The sequence below is a fragment of the Arvicanthis niloticus genome, chromosome 10 (assembly GCF_011762505.2).
Source record: "Arvicanthis niloticus isolate mArvNil1 chromosome 10, mArvNil1.pat.X, whole genome shotgun sequence".
Lineage (NCBI taxonomy): Eukaryota > Metazoa > Chordata > Mammalia > Rodentia > Muridae > Arvicanthis > Arvicanthis niloticus.
In genome coordinates, this window is record NC_047667.1 from 53,884,125 (window position 1) to 53,906,277 (window position 22,153).

Consider the following 22,153-nt stretch of genomic DNA (forward strand, 5'->3'; position numbering starts at 1 on the left):
GTTTTCTTTTTCTGAAGCTCATGTTCCTGGTTCTGTAGCTAGAAGACTCAGGAGAGGCTGCCCTGCCCACATGATTTTACACAAGTAAGAGCTAAGCCAGGCTTACTTTGGGGCTACCTGTTACTGCAGGATAGACCCTGATGGATGTGTTCCTGACTAGTCTAAGGTCCCTGTAAGGCCTTGGGGGTTGTTGCTTCTTTCTCTAGCATTGTCTGTCTTCTTTCCTTTAGACTGTATATCCTAACCACAGCGATGTGCTAGGCACTCACAGCTTTGTGTGCTCAGTTCTTGTTGTTTAGGAAGCCTTCTTGTCACCTGCCTCTCTGCTTTGCTGCTTTGGATAATCCTATCTTGACCTGTAAGCCACAGTTTAGATGGCTCTCCTTTCTGGAGAGCTTTTCACTCTCTCTACTACATACTCTCTCTCTCTGTGTGTGTTCCTTATAACTGTGTGCCTATCTCTCACTTAGCACTTTGTTGACTTTTTATTTCCACCAAGAAGTACTTGGAACCCCAATGCACAGTGGCCTTCTCAGGACCCATTAGGTAGGATGCTATGTCCACTCTCTGCCATCATCTTCACAGAGAAGCCATTGTGAAAAACTGAGTTCCATTTCTTCTGTCAAGACTGTCATAGTAGCTTAACTTTCAGATTTAGTATTGATTAAAAGTTTGGTGATAGGGTGAATATGATCAAATTACATGTTATGCGAACACTCATAACCCTTGGATTTTTTCATCTCTCTCCTCCAGCATTTGCTTTTGAGACATAGTAATTAAATACAAGTCCACTTGCTTTTAGGATGGGCTTCTTCGCTATCCTGATGAATCCATCAAGTTTTTTGGACTTTTTATTCCATCCTACTGAGTTCAAAGCAGCACACATGGGCTGCTGGAACAGGAAGGGACCAGCCTCTGAAATAACCACCAAATATTTTATTTTACTAGAAGGCTTCAGTCTCCAAGACAATGATGGTAAGATGAGAGAGCAAGAGAGAGAGAGCAGGGAGCCTGGCCAGGGAAGGAAGGCACAATCGGTGGTCCTCTCTGACAGCTAAATCAGCTCAGGGAACCGACGAACTGGGCTGAAGTGCGTGCTGCTTCGAAAAATCTGGTTGGCGATCCTGTTTCCAGTTTCATCTTCGGCATCATCCCCACCTGACGTTCGAAGGGCATTCTGGTACAGCACAGCACACACGCCTGTGAGCCAGGCGGCCACAGTGCCTGCAGCGAAGATGCAGAAGCCGATGAGCAGTAAGAAGATGTAGTCCTGGTGGTCCAGGTGTGTGATGCACATGTACTGGAGTGGATTCCCCACCTGTGTGATGGGCCACCCTTTCAGCTCAGTGGGCTCGGTACACGTGGCGTTCTGGGCATCTGCGAAGAGAAACATAGCAGGCAGGGTGCTGAAACATCAGGATTTCTAGTGCCCTGAGCCAAAAGGAAGGAGTATCTGGAGCTCACTGCTCAAAGTGTGGCCTATGGGCCAACAGTACTAGTAGACCTTGTTAGAAATGCAGCATCTCGCGGGTGGTGGTGGCGCACGCCTTTAATCCTAGCACTTGGGAGGCAGGGGCAGACGGATTTCTGAGTTGGAGGCCAGCCTGGTTTACAGAGTGAGTTCCAGGACAGCCAGGACTACACAGAGAAACCCTGTCTTGAAAAAACAAACAAACAAACAAAAACCCCAAAAAAACAAAAAAAAAAGAGAGAAAGAAATGCAGCATCTCAGGCCCACACCCAGGCTGCCGAAGTCATCTGCTTTGTAACAAGAGTCCCAGGGCATCTGGTGGCATACTACAGTTTGAAAAATGCTGTGCCTGGAACTACATCTTACACACAGGCTTGGCTGCATTCAGACCATGATAATGGCCTTTGCTTAAGACCCTCTCTCTAAGGGAAGGAGACACCCCAACAGTGGGCAGAAGGTTGGAAACAAAAGCATGGAATGTTGGAACCTCTACACTGTGGTTTATCAGCTTCCCATTTCTCTCTTTCTTAAATCTGTCTTTGCCCAATCTTGGTCCTTCTCTGTACTAGTGCCTGAGCTGACTCGGACTACCCTGTGGGTTGAATGCTAATTGTCCTCCTAAAAGGTGCATAGTTTGATACCTTGGTTCCTAGCTAGTGGTGCTATTGAGAGTGACTGGATTACAAGGGGACAACCTTCTGAAAGGACTCATGGGTCACCAGTGACTTTCCAGCCAGGGGCTTTAGGAGGTGGTGTCTAGCTTGAGGAGGGAGGTCACTGAGGTGTGACTGAGAAGGTTCTCTCTTTCCCCTGGATCCTGCTCATGCTCTGCTTCCTGGCTACCAAGGGTGAACAGCTTTGTTCCATGCTCTGCTCTCTGCCCTGATGTTCTGTTTCACTACAAACCCACAGCAAAGAGATGGAGCAATTGCAGGCAGAAGCCTCTGAAGTCAAGAGTCAGAGTAAACCTTTGTTCCTTTAAACTTGTATCTCTCCTATATTTTGTCACATTGATGAAAAGCCAATTAACAGAGACCACTAATATCACCCAAGAGAATCATAAACCATTCACCTTCAGGAAGAGACAAGATTCCCAGAAAAGTCTTTGTATGGATGTCTGCAAAGCTCAGCATTAAGACTTTGCCAGCAGGTGAAGCAGTTCTGCTTCTTAACAATGGCATTGGCACTCACCAGTGGGTCCCATGAATGATTTGAATGGTCAGTCCCTGTTATCAGCTGATGCAGCTCTCTGGCTGCTTCTCTGAGTGCTGCCCCAGCTCTAGCACAATGTACTTCAGTATATAGCAGAAGGAAAAGGGTTCTTGAGCTATCCAGTCCAAATCGTCAGTTGCTAGTCATGCAGACTTTGGCAGGACACCTCATCTCCTCTCTAAGTCCTATTTTCCCAGTCACAGGCGCAAACCATATGTGTTCTCACATAGGGTAGTTACCAAGGTGAGAAGGCAGCCACATGCCAGGTATGCAGGGCACTTAGAGTGCTGCCCACAGCTGTGTTTCACTAGCTCTGTGTGCTGCACCGTGTTGCTGTGTATGCAGAGGTACCCAGGTGAACACACCCGGCGCACGATGAATACATAAGCTGCAGCTCAGAGTCAAGGCCAGGCTTCGCAGTGATCGTAACCATAGTTATAACTATTGTTTTCTAAGCTTTTAGTGTACACATTTGATCTCATGTAATGCTTACAACCATCTTGATCTTTATAATATTTTCATCTTTATTTTATAAACAAGGAAATGGAGACTTAGGAAGTTTCTTGATTTGAAGGTTCTAGGTACCTCAAAGGATTTAGCCAGGAGACTGAAGACAGAAGACCAGGACTGAGTTCTAGGGAGTGAAGACATGAGAGCTACAACCAAAGGACATAACAGAGAAGCTCCTTTTGACTCCAGGATAGGAACTGTGCAACTGTGTGGTGGCATCAATGTCTTCGGTGACAAGGATGTTAGAGAAGGAGGGTTGGCTAAGGAATGCTAACATAAGCTAGCGGCAGGAGAGAGATAGAGAAGTGTAGCAAGTAGGTAGATTTGGGTGCCTGTAAAGGACAGTGGAAGGGTTATGGTTCCTGCCCCTTACTTCATTGTTCCAGGCAGAAGGTTACACCTCTGATGTCATCCGTAACTACTGCTGATGGGCTGTTGCTGGAGCCTGTAAATGGAGGAGGAGAAGCCAGTGCAAAGATCGTGTGCATTGTTTACAGTGATCATTGAGAACAAGAGAGAAAACCTTTTCCCTGTAGACTGAATGTGGCCAGGTATCCCTGTGGGCCACCCTGCTCCAATGGACAGGGTTCCTGTAGAGGAGAGGGGCTGTGGACACGAAGGGACAGAAATCCAGCCGTGCTTTGGCCTAACTGAAGGCTTCCTATGCTCTGCCTGAGAGTTCAAGAATGGAGCCAGGAAGAAGCTGCTGAAAGATTCTCCAGGATTTGATCCAGACAGGTTTCCCAGGTCACCTGCTCAAACTGCCAGCGACATATCCAAAGCAAGACAGATTTGAAAAAGGAAAACGTGGGATTCTGAGGGTCGGAGCCGTGTCTAGGGGTTTATCTCATTCTATTTTTAAAAAGATTTGGCTTTTAAATTGGGGCTTGGGCGGCAGAGCTGAGACTAAACATTGAACACACACTTCCCCGGTTGAGAGCATTAACTTTGAAAGGAGCAATTAGGCAGCGATTTTAATGCATTGTTAGGCTGCTGTGCGGGTGAGGGATGTGGGTGGCTGTCAGGAGGGAGGCCTGGGCTTCTCTACAGCTTCCTTCTCTCCCCTTCCCCCATCACATCACTGTCAAGATGAGCTTCCCTCCCAGCCTCCCAGCTCTACACTTGGAGGTTCACCAGCTAGGGTCGGATTCATACACAAACCCCAGACCGCCCCCAAAAGGTTTAACTTTTCCTACATGTATATTATCAAACAGGTTCCTGTGATTGCTACTGTGGACCTCAGAATAACACACACAGCGTCTCTCCGGGCTCTCAGCATCCCGCCTTCAGTTTTGCTTCCCTGCTGTGCTCCTGGCGCTCACTTCTGCACTAGCACACCTTGATCCGCCTCTTGCTCTGGCCCTCACCTGTAGCTGGCCATGTCACACAACTCATGGTCTAGGTATCCATGGCCTCTTTCTCCAGTCTTTGCTGGATCCAGAACTAACCTTAAAGTGCCTCTTTACTCCTTGGCGCTCCCCCAACTGTTGGTCCTCATAGGTCAGAGGTCACGCCTCTTCTCCCCTTCATTCCTATTCACCCTTCTATCCCACCTGCCACAGTCCACCCTGGTGTGTGACATGTATTTACATGGCTACCAGAGGGAGGTTTAGCCCTCGAATGTGTAAAGTATATCTGGTCATTGCTCTATTAATAAGAGCTGTTAGTCACTGCTATGTACAAGTATTTGGAGATTTTTTTTTAAAAGACAGCTAGATTCTAGTTCAATTCTACTGTGGTTTGAAACATGTTCTGTCACTTTGAAAATCTTTAGAAAATTTTTAATAATTTGTATTATGGCCTAGCATCAGGCAAGTTTTAGTAAATTTTCATTCTGAAAAATATTTGTTTTATTTTTGTTTAGTATATTGCTCTGCTTAAAGTCCTTTAGATTGTGGTATGATAGAAATCTATGCCCTTGCTGACTTTTAAATTTAGCTTTATCTTTGTGTGTGTGTGTGTGTGAGTGTTAGTGTGTGTATGTGTGTATATTTGAGTATCAGTGTGTGTGTATGTGTGTTAGTGTCTATATATGATAGACTGTGTGTGCATGTGAATGTTACTGTGTGTGTATGTATGTATGAGTGTTAGTGAGTGTGTGTGTGTGTGTGTGTATGTATGTATGTGTGTTGTGTATGAAGCCAGAGGTTGATGTCTTCTCTTAATCTCTACCTTGTATATTTTGAGGCAAGGTCTTTCACTGACCCTGGAACTCACTGTTTTGGCTAGCCTGGGCTGCCAACAAACCCCAGGGATCCACTTGTCCTATGTATGGCCTGCATCTGGCTTTTAACATGGCTGCTGGGACCAATCTCAGGTCCTCATGCCTGAGTAGTAGTCACTTTGCCTACCGAGTCATCTTCCCAGTCTCCCTTGCTGACTTCCTAATCTATGAATAGAGATGGCCTCTCAGTTCTTGTTAGTCTGTTGGTTGCTTATTAGCTCCTGAGGGAAGGAATTTTACCTTTTCTAGACACAGGTTAACCCAAAACTGTCATATCAAAGTCACCATTCCATATAGTTCTGTCATATTTTAACCTATGTTAAAAAGATGCATAGAAAGTTACTACCCCTGCCTTTCAGTTATTGACTAATAGGTCTTACTGCCTACCGGTAACGCTCGTAAAGACTGCCTTCTCCTAATGTGGCTGGACTGAATTCCTGTTGGCTAGTGTTTGCATTGCCTGTCTTTTCCCATTTCTTCAATGTTACCATTTTTCTATATATAATGTATATTTTTGTGAGCAACTTAGAGTTGGGATTTTCCCCCCACCCAAGCTAGTAAAACTTTCTGTTGTCAGTTCATTGACATTTATACCTAGTAACTTGTTACTTGGCTTTATATTTATTTCATATATTTTATGTCCTATTTCTTCACACTTTTGCCTTCTTGTTTATTATTTAAACCCATTTTCTTAGCTTGTTAGTGATATATTATTTTTTTTTTTAGTTTGATTTGGTGTCTTCAGAGATTATATACCTGTACACTGATGGTGGAATATTTAATGTGTGCTAGGTATAACATGAGGTATTAATAAAATTTAGCTGTAAAACCCATTACGAACCAGCTTGAATGGTAGTTTTAAATATTGCCAGGCTAGGGAATGAATAAACTGTATATCTATTCTTCTCTCTTACATAGGGCAACCACGTGCTACGCTCTGACGAACTCCAAGGGCTGTCATTCACATTATATAGACAGTGTGTCTAGACTCCTGGCTATCCTTTCTTTCAACACTACTCCAGTAGGCCCAGAACATCTGCCCCAGTTAAAACTCCTAGGCACAATTACAGATGTTACTAATGTTTAACTACTTGCAAATAGTTCCTAAGGAAATGTAAACTATCACCTTGTTTATTTCCGCACACAGCATCTTACTCATAGGCAGTAAACATGTCTTCCAGAACCAGGTGTATGCAGGAGCCAGGGAGTCTGTTCAGTCTGTGCTTCAGAACCTCATATTAGTTGTAATAAGCTTTGAGGCCTCCCTTTGAACTCAGGGCTCCTTCTAAGAGGAACCTTTCCTTGGTCTGTGGAAAAGATCATGGTCCTGGGCAGGGACCATACTCAGATGCCCTGGCATTTGTTAGAGAAGGAAGCAAGCTGTATGCAGGCTTCTATGAGCACCCATCCCCTCTGTGTGCCCAGGGAATGAACTAGCTGGGCTTTGGTGGCTGGGGAGCCTCAAAGAGGGGCAGAGTACAAGGAGAGATGGAATTTGAAGACGCTCCAATTCTCCAGCAATTCTTCCTCTTTCTTTCCTCTTAGTATCTTTCCTCTCTGCAGTATTTAGGATTCAGTTTAGGACATAGTGAATACCAGGTAACATTTATCACTGAGCAAGATCCCTAACCCCCATAAAACTGTTGTTTGAAACAGAGTCTTGTTAGGTTTCCCAGGCTATGAGCTCGCTCTGTCTGTGTTCCAGGAAGCTTTGGATTTGGGATCCTCCCACCACAGCTTCCCCAGTAGCTGGGATTATAGGCGAGCCCTACCAGGTCTAGCTCAAACTCCAATTTTTGTTGGCTTATATGTTTTGCGAAGTACTTCTTAGCCCGCTTAGCTGCCATGTCTTTGGCCTATAGTTTAGAACAGTTTTTCTAGGTAGAATTTGAAGAAAACAAATCACTGTGATATCCTTCTGTACAGTGGATGGAACTCCAGAGATGACTCCCTGGGAAGGAATCTGCATGGGCCAGCATAGCAGTACAACACCAAAGGTGGCTAGAGAGCAAGCCCTTCACCATGTTCTCAGGAACCTTTCTACTCCTGACACGGGCTCTACCTTTGCCTACGGGGACTCCATTTCTTCATCACCTAGCTATCTTTCTGTGATGTCCTAAGTCAGGGTCCACCGAACTACAACCTGCTTGTTTTTTTGATTTTTTTTTTTTGTTTGTTTGTTTGGCATAAAATCACTCTGTGCTGGCTAGTTTTATATCAGCATGACACAAGCTAGAGTCATTTTGGAAGACAGAACATCATTTGAGAAAATGACCTCACTAGAGGGGTCTGTGGGAAAACCTGTGGTACACCCTCATGGATAGCAAGCAATATATAAAATTTCAGGAGTGAAGGGTACCAATACTCACCCGTGGAGCAGGAAGAAACAAGGGAGTCTCCTTGCTCAAATCCTACCCATTTTCAAGGCACAGGCGAACACTGTGGGTCCCCCTTCACTATTATATGTCCTGATTTCTAGTGGTCTTACTATGTGCAGTGCTATCCTAGTCTGATCCATCATCCCCTCCCTCCCAAACCCCTTTCCTGACAATCTTTCCTACATACAGCAGTGGGAGCCAACTGTCAGTCACAAAGCATCTTACTTTTCTGCCAAAAACCGCTTGCAGGACTCCTTGTCATGGTGGAATAAAAGCAAACCCTTGTGTGGCTTATTTGCTGTGTGGTCTGGCTTCCAACCAGGGTGTTCTGTTTCCTTTCCTTCCTTTCCCCTTGCTGTGGCCATTCTCACCTTCTGGCTTGTCAAGCACAGTGTATCCTGGTGTCCTTACCATTTTCATTCTCCTGTCTAGAAAGCCCCTCCCTCACCTCACTTCACATTCCCGTGGCTTGGCCTTCACTTTTTTTTATTCAGTTCTCTGCATAGAAGCCACCAGCTAGAGAACACCTGGTCTGAAGTGTCTGTCCGGGCACACTCTTCCTCTTGAGAGCAGTTGTTGCTTACATCCTTCCTCTCACGTGACAATGTAGGCTTCACACAGTATGTCTCTTCCATAATGGTCTGCCCAATGCCTGCCCAGGCACTCAAGAGTCCAGGCTCGCCTTCTCACACTTCAGTAATTGTCACTTGAGGTAATAATGCCATATCTTACCTTGGCCAAAGGCTGGAACCAGAGACTCTTGGCTAGTACAAGAAGATTAATTGAGACAGGCAAGGATTTGCCTAACCTGACTTTCGTTCCAGTCTTGGTTGGTTGGTTGGGGACAGATTTGAATCATTTTGTAACCTAGAATAGCCTGGAATGCACTGTGTTGTTCAGACTAGCCTTAGACTTTCTGCAATCCTCCTGCCTCAGATTTCCGAGGGCTAGGATTATAAGTATAAATCACCACATCCAGCTAATTTCAATCTTAGCTGTATTTTAATGAGATGTATCAGGTATATAGTAGCTATTACTTTATGTTGAAAGAAAGACCAGATTTTTCAGGACAGGATAAAAAGAGAGATCCTGGCCTTAGGTCCAGACAGTGCATTCAGTGTCTTTTACTTAGTGTGATCAGTCTGAGAATTTACATTCCTTCCTCAAGAACACTGGCACCTCAAACCCCTTGTGCATGAAGACTGTGTAGAGCAATGCCTGCTTAGCCTGCTTCTGTCTGTGAATACCTACAGCCATCCTCTGCTCTGTATGCTACCAGCACTCAGAGTCACCCCCAGGAAACCTGGGTCAGCACCTGACTGAAGTGACAGTGGTATGGTAAGGAGCATTGTTCAGCATTCAAGACTGTGGTGTCAACCTCTTCATGTCGTTCATTCTATTTAGCTTCTACAACAACTTGGGGACTACATCATTTTCCAGACAAGAAGACTGGGCTGCATGAAGATTTTTTTTTTTTTTAAATTCCAGTCAGGTGGTTTTTAAGTATTTAAAATCAGGCAGTTCAGGGTTGAGTATGTAGCTTGGTGGCAGGACATTTGCCTCCTCTGCATGAGGCCCTGAGTTTGGTCGCCGACACCATGTAATAACAGCAGCCGCTAGAGTGCATCTCAGTTTCACAGCTTCACAAACAGAAGGTTTGTTCTCATGGATGGCTTGGCAGTGCCATTGGAAACATCATGTGAAACTAGGGGACCAGGACAGGGGCAGCATTTGAGAATTGATTAATAAAATATTAAAAAAAAGAAGCCGGGCAGTGGTGGCGCACGCCTTTAATCCCAGCACTTGGGAGACAGAGGCAGGCAGATTTCTGAGTTCCAGGCCAGCCTGGTCTACAGAGTGAGTTCCAGAACAGCCAGGACTACACAGAGAAACCCTGTCTCGAAAAACCAAAACAAACAAACAAAAAAAACAAAACAAAAAAAAAAAAAGAGAAAGTCAGTCTTTGACCTTCATCTCATAGAAAGTGAGGTGTAGGTTCTCAAGGTGGGTCAGTGCTTCGGTTGCACTTCCACATTTAGGCTTTCCTTCCTTTCCTTCTCCACAGCCCCAGGAAACAAAGAAGGGACCATTTGCTCCCTCCTCATGGGGGCTTCCCTCTGAATGAACAGATTAACGAATAATTGGATCTGTTTTTTCCTTAGAAAGACACTCTTGTTTCTGCTCAGACTATCACCCTGCACCCTCCATCCCACCACCCACTAGAAGGGAGACTCCTAGAAGGGAGACATATTATGCTCTCTTCTCTCTGCACCTTCCATAGCCTGCCCCTGATTTGAGTTCAGTCTCATCCCAGGGACCTGGTAGTTAAATATGACAGCCAGTTTTGAGTCTTCTAGGGTGCTGCTGTTTGGAGACTTTGTCCTCCTCGAATGTTCTTTCTGCCCTGCCCCCTGCCCCATGTTCATGTTCAGCATGCTTCTTGAGTTGTGTTCGCCTTTCAATAACATGGCATTCCCAAGAGCTTTTGCCTTTGGCCCTTAGAATACTTCATTCTAAACCTTCCCTTTGTTGGTCTCCCTTTATTTGAGTTCAGTGATCACCAGAGGCAGTGATTCTCCACATGTGTATTTGATGGCCTGCTCTCTATTCTGAGCTTACTAACTCTCATTGTCTCAGAGGATCTACTGCTCAGAGACTAAGGATCTAGCCTTCTTGGCACCCTTCTTCAAGAGCATTGGGAACACCAGGAATGGGAAATAACAGGGCTTGCCTCCAGGTGGGAGATACCTAAGCTGACCAGAAAAGAGGGTGGACATTAAGGGCTCTGGGAAGATGAAGTCAGAGTCAGCAGGCTCCAGTGAGCTCTGACTCACTCCCACCAAGCCTCTTCCCTGAAAAACACATACAAGGCATTGCTGACCTCTCTCCTAGTCTCCCGTCTACAGTAGCTAAGCATAATACAGTAAATGGTAGGTAGAAATGGCTTCTAAACAGCCTGTACATATGACAGCCTCTACCTGTGCCATATTCAAAGACCTGGGTGTGAGGTAACCTAGGAAGACCACAACTACATCCCAGAAGCTGTGAGAAGGTTAATCAGGCAAAACTAAGGGGGACTTTGGCAGCTGCCCTTATATGGTATTGGGGATCAAACTCAGGATCTCATATCTACTCAGCAAATACCTTACCACCAAGTAGTAAACTCCACCCTGAAATACCTGCTGTTTGTTTTTGTTCTTGAGACAGGGTCACATTGTGTAGCCCTGACTGATCTGGAACTTGCAATGTAGACCAGACTAGCCTTGAACTCATAGAATTGTTCTTGTCCCTTACCTGTCTCCTGAGTGCTGGGATGGTAAGTGCCTGGATAGTACTGCCTGATTTTGAAATACTGCATTTTTCAGTTAAAAAAAAAATCTTCTTGACTGGGCTGAGGGGAAAAAAAATCTCATTCAACCCAGGCTGTTATGGTGAAAATACTGACTGTCTATATAAACAAACCTGAGAATATAGTCTAATTAACAACCACTAGACTCCAACAAGGTCTAAGACTAGCAACACCTACACGGTCAGACATTCTAGCAGGCAGTAAATGGCTTGCACACAGTCAAGATTAGCAGCTAAGAGATGAAGTCAGAGATGTACAGAGGGAAGCTTCAGTTACCTATAACTGGGTGGGTGTACATGTCCATCTCTCGGGTTAGACCGTAAGAACACACAGTGTGTCACCCTAGCTTGGCCTCTGATATGCTCAGATAAGGAATTGATCTCAACAGAAATCACCTTGGTCTTTGTCCTGTTAATGTCATCCTATAATCCCCACCCCCTGACTTGCAGCTCAGTGGCCACTCAGGTGCCCCCATTGACTGTAGAGGCTTCCTGACTATTTTCTTCCTGTAATACATCTTAGCTCTGGGAGTTCCCTTTTCTCCTCCTTAATTCCTCATGTCTTCTTAATACAGTTCACTTTTGCTTTGCTTATTTCCTTGTGAGTTCATATTTAACCACGGGAGTGTGAAACCATGAACTACTGAGAGGCATTGTCTCAGGTTGGCTTGTAGTGACCATCGAGTGGCTAGCACCTTCAATTCCTGAGTTACACCTCTCTGGACCAAAAATTCCCATTGCCCTGAAAATAACTTCATCACCACCATGATGTTCTATCTCATCACAGGACTAAAACAACGAGGCCAATTGATTCTGGACTGAATCTTCCTAACTGTGAGCCACAGCCAGGCTCTCCTGATAAGTCAGAAATGTCAGGTATTTTGTTCTAGTGATGGGAAGATGACCCGGCAAGTGTTTAGCTCAATGAATTTCTCACCGTTGTTCAAGCTAAACATTAGAAGTTACTCTTCACTTCTCCCTTCCTTTTTATTTTTCCAATTTCATTCATTCATTAATGTGACTCTCTCTCTCTCTCTGTCAGACTTTGTGCTACTTTCTGAAGATGCAGAATACTACCACAGAGCTCCCAGAATATAAAGAAAGGGGTTAAATGAATATAAATTTATCACCTACAGTTTTCCAGACAGGAAGTGTAAGGAGCCATGTGCAGACCAGTTCAGTCCTAGGCCCTGCTTCTATCTTCCAGATTCTCCTGGCCTACTTCTCCACCCCTCTATCCCTACTGCTGATATTCTCTGCCTCTGTTCTCTGCCTCCTAGTTCTCTGCAGGAGTTTAATTCCCAACTCTGTCTCAAGACTTGCCTGCTTTCCAGGGCTTCATATGATACAGTGTCTTAGTTAGGATTTCCATTGCTGTGAGCAGACACCATGACAAAGGCAACTCTTATACAGGACAACATTTAATTGGGGGCTGGCTTACAGGTTCTGAGGTTCAGTCTGTTATAATGGCAGGAACCATGGCAGTATCCAGGCAGGCATGGTGCTGGAGGAGCTGAGAGTTCTACATCTTGTTCCGAAGGCAAACAGAAGACTGTCTCCCATGTGGCTAGGAGGAGGGTCTCAAAGCCCACCTCCACAGTGACACACTTCCTCCAATAAGGCCATACCTTCTAATAGTGCCACTCCCTTGGGCAAGCATGTTCAAACCACCACCCACAGCATGGTCCTCAGAGAGTTATTCAGGATTCTTTAGAGATGGACCCTTGTCTCGATTTCTAGTTGTATCCATCATCCTGGATTCTGCCAACATGAGATGTTCCTTATCTGTCAAGATGGGGAAACCTAGGTTGGCTGTTCTGGCCAGCCTTTTACTGCCACCTTCCAGATGCCTGAGTTTGTTAGGTGGTTTGAGAAGTCACATGGAGAACTACGGACAACATCTCTCTGGGATCCCATTTGGGTTGAGTAAGGGAACCTATCAGGGTCACGTGGCTGGTCACCTTTTTTGGGGGAGGGGATACTTTAGTAATTTCCTTCTATGCCCCCTCATTGTCCTGAGAAAAGATGATCTTCTAGCATCAAGGCCAGAGAATGTTTTTATAAGATGTGACAGCCAGGCTGGCAGAACAGTTGACAATGTTTGAACCATCTGTTGTACAGAAATTCTCATTTTCTCTCAGCTCCTCTCCCCACCACTGCCTGCCTCTCGTCTTTATTTCAATTTCTCTGATGGAGGAGCTTGGAGCTGGGTTAACATTTATAGTGAAATGGTGCAAGGCCTGAATTCATTCTGGAAATCTAACTTTTGGCATAGCTGAGGATGACTTTGTACTTGGTGGGTTGAAATGGGGCCACTATCCTATTACAGCTGCCTGGATACAGGGTGAAATAACCACGGAATGAAACTAAGATGTTCTCTGTTCAAAATGCCCTCACAATGACTTGGACCTGAAGCAGCATATGACCCAAACCATCTGTTTCCTGCAGATGCCCTCAGTTGCCTCACATACCCACCTCTGTGTCACTCTTGTCCTGATTCCTCCTTGACTTTTGGGTCCTACCCACTGAGCTCAATTAGAACTGCCTAAGACTACAATTTAAGAGTTGACACAAGGGGACCTAAAACTGCCCCATTCCTCTCTCTGGTAGCCAGTCACTTTCTGAAGTCTTGATTTATGATTGTTTTCTGTCATAACTGCAAATACCCCATGAAGAAGATATTTCAAAACACTATTACCCATTAGCATCTCAGTGTGAATTAACTTGTTTTCCAGCTAGAACAGCCACAGAAGCTCTGGAGTACAGGATGCTGCCATAGGCTGTCTGAGAAGTGGCCTGTCAATGACTCAGAATCTCAGGGAGTAGGATTTTAGTGTCCATTAGAGTTTAAGGGCCTCTGCTTGGGGTGTCAGGCCTGGGAGGAAAGACTGGGGCACTGACTACCTTGTGGCAGAAAAGTTGATGCAGCTTAACACAGGGAATAGAAGGGCACCAGAATCAGAGGTTTTCTGCTTCTTCCATTCCCTTCCTCCTATGGTTGCAGCCATCTATACCAGGAATACCTCCATCTCCCTTTTACCCACCATGCACTTGTTTACTTGAGGTCCTATCTGTTGAGCATCGATCTCCTCTTCTACCATGGGCGTTGTCTTAGTTAGGGCTTTACTGCTGTGAACAGGCACCATGACCAAGACAACTCTTACAAGGACAACATTTAATTGGGGCTGGCTTACAGGTTCAGAGGTTCAATCTATTAACATCAAGGCTGGAACATGGCAACATCCAGGCAGGCATGGTGCAAGAGAAGCTGAGAGTTCTACATCTTCATCTGAAGGCTGCTATCAGAATACTGACTTCCAGGCAGCTAGGATGAGGGTCTCAAAGCCCACACCCATAGTAACACACCTACTCCAACAGGGCCACACTTTCTAATAGTACCACTCTCTTGGTGGAGCATATACAAATCACCACAGGTGTCTTATCTTTCTATTTAGATAAAAGGGTCTTTGAGAATTTCAAGTTCTGTTCCCCTACTTTAAAAACAAGAAAATTGGGGCTGGAGCGATGGCTCAGAGGTTAAGAGCACTGTTCTTCCAGACATCCTGAGTTCAATTCCTAGCAACCTCATGATGGCTCAAAACCATCTCTAATGAGATCTGGTGCCCTTTTCTGGCCTACAGGCATACATGCAGACAGAACACTGTATGCATAATAAATATATCTTAAAAAAAAAAAAAACAAGAAAAGTGAGATTCAAAGTGAGGAAGAAGCTCTTTCAAAGTCACTCAGTGGGGTTGCTACAACCAGGGCAGGGCTCTCTGGCTTTCCAGTCTATTTTATGTCTCTTCTATCCCGGGCTGGCCTTATTAGATAGGAATTAGAACTTCTGTGTTACAACTGTCTTCACATATTTTGCACATAGAAGAATATAAGTGTTTTAGAGCCAAATAGGTTGATGGGCCCAATAACAAGAAAATAGTATAAAAATGGAGAGGAACCTTGGACTGTAGGATATATCCATGCTGGGCTGGTCCCAGTAGTCACCCGTGAGGACACCTGCTATAGTTTGGGTATGAAATGTTCCCCCAAAACTCATTTTGAAGGCTTGATCACTAATGTAATGTTCTAATGTAGGTCCTTTGGGAGCTGATTGAATTGTGGGCATTCTGACCTAATCAATGGGTTAATACACTGATGAATTCATAATTTTAGACCATTCTTGGGAGGAAGTTGAAACTGAAAAGTGGGGTATCTTCATAGGAAGTAGGTCACTTCCTCCTTTATCTCTGTGCTCTAAGCCTAGAAACCATGGAGACAGCCAACTGTGGACTTAAATCTTTGAAACATGAGCCCGAGCAACGTTTTTCTCCTTTATGTTATTGTCTCAGGTATCTTATCAAAGCAAAAACAAGACAAAACAAAACAAAACAAAATGAAACCCCCCAAACCAAACACAAATACCAGCCAACCAACTAACCAACCAAACAACCCAATAACCCCTTCTAACACAAACTAACACAATAGTGGATTCAGCATTCAGTTAAATGGCTTGCCCAGTGTCATGAGAGCCACTGTCCCGTGTGGCTATTTAAATGGGCTGAAAATGAGTAACAGTCAGGAATGCAGTTCAGTGGTACTCCAAATTTCAAGAGTTCAGTAGCCACGTACGACTAATGGCTTCCATGTTGGATATCACGTCTAAGGTGCTCACACATCTAAGGTGCTCACAGTGTTGCAGAAACACCTGCTGGCTGCCTGGGGCCAGACGTTGGGGATAAAGAGGGAGCCAGTATAGCTACCGGGAGCTTGGGGCGCAGTGACTTTTCAGAAACCATCCTAGAAAATATTTAACACTGTCCCACTAAGGAAAATAAATGTCCTGGGAAGAATTCAGTAGCCACTCTCACCTCCAGATATCACTAACGAGTGGAAAATTACAGCTTCAGCCAGGAATTAGTTCACCTACTTGCTGACCTGGGCTAAAAGGGAAACGGAGTGCAAGCATCTGTTTTAACCCTGTACTCATCAGGGATCAGCAGGGCACCTGGCACCTGGCATATCATAACATACTTCCATTTCTGCTATCCTCTGCATTTGGAAAGGGAACTGCATACGACTGAATACTTTCATACATCTAGTGAGAGTGTCATTGTAGGATTTTGCTTAGTATTTTTGATAATAGTGCCAAGGGTCCTGTTCATTTGGGAGAGTTTCAATATTCCTGTTTCATATAACGTTATGATAAATTGAAGTGAACAAAACATTTCAGTTTCCTGTAAGCCTCCCTTTCAGTGGGGGTATCCCTTGAGCTCAGGATGAGATGTAGGAGAAGAATATACTCTCATGCCTTTTCTTGAGTTTCCTACATTTCCTTTCAGGACCTTGTCTTCCTTCAAGGTTTTCCTCTATTGCAGAATTCATCTTAGCTAATTAGAGAGCCCAATAACTCACCCCTTCCTCTGATACGAGAGTCAATAATGGCTCAGGGATACTTATTCTCCTCAGGAAGTTAGTATTCTGGCAGGGACCTTTCCAAGGTCACAGCATTGGGGGCATGAGTTTCCTATGTCTAATTTCAGCTCAGTAGTAGGCTGTAGCTGGGGAGAAATAGAGTAAAAGCTTTGCTCAGCACTTGTAAATCACAAGGCTATGCCACCACCCCTCTGTTGGGCTGACTTTCTTCCCTCCTCGCCTAGAAAACTATATATCCACACCTGCACCTGGAAGTGGACTTTTCTTTGGGTCTAATTTTAAGACCCAGACTCAGTGTTGCAGGCACAGCTACCTTGATGTTGCTGATCCAGCTCTGAGTCTCTTAACTCACTGATAAGTAACCAGGTCTTGATTTTAGCCCTCAGTTTTACTTTTTAGGGTCTGGAACTCTGTGCTCTCAGTTTACCTAATATCCAACTCCTCCCACGAATTGGATCCTCCTTCCTTCATCTCTTTCCTCATGGATTAAAGTAGAAAGTTGTAATGATCACCTTTCCAAATTCTATGCACACCCTTCTGTAATTCTCTTGTTTCCTAGACAGTCTCTGTGTGTGAGCCTTCCTGAAGCCCACCTCTTCTTCAGGGACCTGCTTGGCTGACATCGTCTCTACAATTCTGTACATTTCTCTTACATCTACCAACCGTTTGTTTACAGAATGCTCATGAAGTGTCAAGTTTAATTCTAATAGCACTTCATAAATGCTCTTCTTTCATCATTATGACAACCCTAGGTAGGTTGGATCTATTATTATCCATGTCTTAAAGATGAAAAAAAAAATCAAAGTTCAGAGAGGTTAAATGACTTATCTGATATCCTATAGATAGTAAGCAGCAGGCTAGAATCATAACATGTCTATTTCTCTTGAGAACCTGAGCTTTCAGCTCTGGGCTCTGCTGTCTGCATGGTGGCTGTCCCATCACTTAGAGCCAAGTTTGGTGTCTAGGCAGGTATTGGCTCCAGTTTTATTTGACTCGGCAGTGCCCAGATTTTGGGGGCACCTAAGGATGGTGCTGAGCTCCTAGCGTCACATCCTGTGGAATTGGAGTTAGAGACAGTGGTTAGCTTCTATGTGAGTGCAGGGAACTAGAAAACTGAACCCAGGTCCTCCACAAGAACTGATGCTGTTACCTACCGAGCCATCTTTCCAGCCCCTCACTTCTCATTTCATAAGGAACATAGAGATGGACATTGCACCACTATTCTTCCCTTAATACTGCACCACAGGGACCACATTAATGCTGAAGGGTAGTACCTCCTTACCTCAAAGGGACCTACGTGCAAACTGAATTCCCCTTTAAAATAAGACTACTCTGCTTATGTCATTGATCTCTTCCTATATCCCAAACTGTGGCTATCTGGGGAAAGAATTGTGAGTTCCACTCTAGAGTATGTCAAGTTCACCATTTTGACAGCAAATGTGATATAAGTAGGAGAGTTTGTAATTGAAAGTTCAGCAAGAACGTTTGTGTGTAAGCCAAGGTATGTCTACCCTGTAGAATAATTACAGGAGAGTCAATTGAAATAGTGCTTCCTTTGCATTCAAGTCTAGCTAAAGGGTAAGAGGCATATAATGAATTTCACTGTGTGTTCAATTTGGTGTATGTTTGTGTGCATGAATAGATACATGTGCATTTCTACATGTATGTATGTTATGTAGATGTAGTTTATAGGCGGGTATGTGTATATGTATATGGCTATAGCTACCTTTGTGTTTGTTCATATGTTTATGTGTTTGCATGCATGCATGCTCTTGGGTGTGTGTGTGTGTGTGTGTGTGTGTGTGTGTGTGTGTGTGAGAGAGAGAGAGAGAGAGAGAGAGAGAGAGAGAGAGAAATGAAGGAGGAAGAGGAGGGAGAGGAAGAAAAGGAAGGTAAGGAGAGGGATGAATATGAGATTGAATGAAACCCGAAGAGGACCTGGCACTAGAATATATTTCTCCTTTGGGGGTTTAGGTAGATTATGAGAAATCTGGACAGGCAGGTAACAGAGTATTGCAATTACATTTTCAAAGTGCCTGTTAACTGAAGTAAATGATCTTTTGTGAGTTCTAAGAAGTAGGCAGATAAGAAATAAAACTACTTTAGTTATATTTAACTAACCTGATACAAGATGATGGTTATATGATTTTCAGATTTAAAAGATAATACAGTCTCATAAAGACCTTGCTATAATTTGGGTCTAAAATGTTTCCAAAGGTCTGTGGAAAACGTTAAAAGTCTGGTCCCAATTCCATGCAGCTATTAGTAGGTGGATGAAGCTTAAAGAGGAAGGGACTAGGAACTTGTGCATCTGGCTACATGCCCTTGAAGGGGATGTTGGGACCACAGTCCCTTCAGCAGAGTCCTCTGCCATAGGTTTTCATTGCTTTGCTTCAGGTCTAAAAGCAGATCATGGAACCTTCAAAACTCCGAGCCCAAATGACTGGATTTTCTCAGGTATTTTGCCAACTGGCCCTAAACTGAGTAGCTCAGACCTGGATTTGAAATTGATTTTTTTTTTTTTTTTTACATTTATTAGTTGGTGTGATTTTGGTCAAGACATACAAGAATAAACTTGTAGAGATTTGTCTGGCTATGGCCTATTCATGTTTTCTGAGATACCAGCCATGAACAGGAGCAGTGGGATCATATTTCCCCCAGAAGTGGCCTATAAAGGCTCCTCTGGGCCTCGGGGAAGCAGTTGTGGGTCCCACAGTGGAGATAAACTATGTCTCCTTTTATCTATGAGGAGTTTCTGAACTTGACGAGATAGTTATGCCTTCTGCTGTCTTTGAAAACATGCAGTGAAAAAGACCTGCTTTATAATCTTGTTCAATTACGGGTTGAACTGAAAGAGTCAAGGAGTCCAAAGGAGTCAGCCTGAAAATTCTGAGAAGATACAACTGTAAAAGCAGAAATTTGATTAAGGAAAATTGCATGAAAGCTTGGTGAATTGCATGGTAGGCTTAGGAGCCAGAACTGAAGGTAAATCGCCATGGTGTAGTTAGGTAGGCTAGGAGGTTGCCTTGGCAACCTGGTGGCCACTGCTCAAGGAAGATGTGTGTGTGTGTGTGTGTGTGTGTGTGTGTGTGTGTGTGTGTGTGTGTGTGTGTGTGTTTGTGTATAGCTGGAGCACACAAGACCAGCACAAAGTTGGGCCTGTCCACATTCTGTCGTGGAAATGGAGGAGGGACTCATAAGGTCTTACCTCTTCCTAAGAAGCTTTTGGCAGTTAGTGGTTACTGAGGAAGAGAAGACATTTTCTTCAATGATAGAGCCAATGCTAAGTTGCCCATGTTTCTATAAATAACACCTTGCCTATGTTCAATTAAACTCATTAAGATCTCTCTCTCTCTCCCCCTCCCTCCCTCCTTCCCTCCCTCCCTCTCTCTCTCCCTTTCCCTCTCCCTCTCCCCCTCCCCCCTCCTCTCTCTCTCTCTCTCTCTCTCTCTCTCTCTCTCTCTCTCTCACACACACACACACACACACACACACACACACACACACACACTACATGAAAGAAGAGAAACTAGTGGGAAAGAGTGGGAGTGTGATAAGAGACATAATGGGGGAGTGAATATAACATAGGTAAATGACAAATGCTAATTAAAATACATCTGAGCACTAAAAATGTGTACGTATGTATGTGGGGATGGGTAGGAAAAGGTGATGTCTTTGCACCAGATACAATGTGAGCTGATAGGAATACTCACATTTAGGAACTACATTTAATGCAGGGCAGTTGACCCTCTGGTAAAGAACTTGGCAGAAACCACATTCTCTGGCTCTTAGAGAAGATGGTAAGGAATCTACTTAGACCACTGGTCCTGTCTCCAGTCTTAGTGCTACTGAGGTTTCTGACAAAGTTACAGTGCCTTTTTTGTTATTCTAATAACTTAGGATGAGATTTTTGGCAGATGCTCAGGGCACAAAAGTTAAGGAGGCACTTACTCCGGGTGCTTATTCTCAGTGCCTCCTTAAATCTGGTCTGGAAATCCTGGCTTGCTTCACTCTAGTGTACTTCCTGCCTGGAAGGTCTTTTTATAACATGGCCACCTGGAGCTCTGGAGGGCTGATGACTCTCTCTCCACCAGTTCTGCAGTGCCATTCTTGGCTAGGAATTGCCATGTCAGAGGGACAATACCAGTGGCCCCAGGCTTTCTGAAAGGGGCCTCATTTCTCTTAAGCTCTGACTTACCTGGGGTTGAAGGATACAGCAGAGTCCCTGGGATAAGGATGTGAGACACTGGGTTACTAAAAGAGCCATGGCAGAGAGGGTTGGCTCAGTGGCAGCACCTAGCTTGGAACTCTCCCGGGTAAGGCTATAACCCTGGACTCTCCCAGCTTGACACTGGTCCCTGTTTTGAAACTAATCTATCAAAGGCTTTCCTTCTCTCCTCTGTCTTTTGCTGTCCCTGGAGCTCCTATGCTTCTCTCCCCCGGTGGAACTTTCCCTGAGTCCTGTTGGTTTCTCCCTCACCTATGGAGGGCTGAATTTAGATTCTGGAAAAATTCAGTCACAGCATTATTCAGATTAACACAGTTTACCCACGGAGCCCAGCGCCTTTGAATTACTTTGTTACTTTACAATTCCAGTACACATTTTGTATCATTTACATACACATTTTGTTGGCTACAATTCTGCAAATTTATGTAATATGTACCAGTTTTACGGAATGGGAAATAGGTGCAGAGAAATGGAATTTTCCTAAAGGCACATGAGTGGTAGGTTACATGTTTGAACTCTGAATTCTCATTCTAGAACCTTTGCTACTAAGCATCATTGCCTCTCCAGTCAACCCAAGGAGGGGCCGGGCCAAACAGTAACAGTACTTTTTAATCATCTCACCCAGCTTTCCCTCCCATCCCCACCATCTTTTGAATACCCCTCTCAGAAACCAATCCCTCTCATGGCATCACACCCACAGCCAATCAACCCCTTACCTGGGTGGTCCATATGGGACACTAATAAGTGGATGGTGAAGTCCAGGAAGGAGCAATTGCATGCCCAGGGGTTCCCACTTAGGTACAGGGTCTGGAGCACCACCAGGTGGTGGAAGCCATTATGGTCGATGATCTGCAATCCGGTGTTTCTGAGGTCCAAGTATCTCAAAGAGGTGGTGTTGGCAAAGACATATTTGTCAAGATACAACAGGTGAGGGTTGTGTGAAATGTTCAGCCGCACCAGGTTGGTGAGCACTGAGAAGCTGAATGGGGAGATGGAAGTTAGGTTGTTGGAGCTGAGGTCAAGGTAGATGAGTTTGAAGACTCCGATGAAGGTATAATCCATCACCTCTCGAATCCGGTTGTTCTGACAGTCCAAGTAAACGAGGTCACTGAGGAATCCTAGCTGCAAAGCTGGTAAACTAGTGATTTTGTTATTGTTCAGGTATAGCCTCCGGGTGTTCAGAGGAACGTCAGTTGGGTATTCCGTTAGTCCCATATCTGAGCAGGCTACTTCTTGGTCTTGACACACACAATTGTTTGGACACTTGGACCCTGATACCAGCCCCATTCCAAGAGAAAAGAGTAACAACTTGGAGCTAGGGCCTGAAGCAAGGGACATAGTAAGAAGCC

At 44.5% G+C, this 22,153-nt stretch overlaps 1 protein-coding gene across 1 annotated transcript; it reads right to left on the bottom strand.

Moving 5' to 3' along the window:
- Positions 1-917: 917 nt before the first annotated feature.
- Lrrc52 (leucine rich repeat containing 52) lies at positions 918-22,153 on the bottom strand. The gene is made up of 2 exons (XM_034513603.2): positions 21,521-22,153; positions 918-1,377 (listed from the first exon to the last, which is right to left on the bottom strand). Exons 1-2 carry the CDS (start codon positions 22,140-22,142, stop codon positions 1,055-1,057), a joined length of 945 nt encoding a protein of 314 aa, XP_034369494.1. The 5' UTR covers positions 22,143-22,153; the 3' UTR covers positions 918-1,054.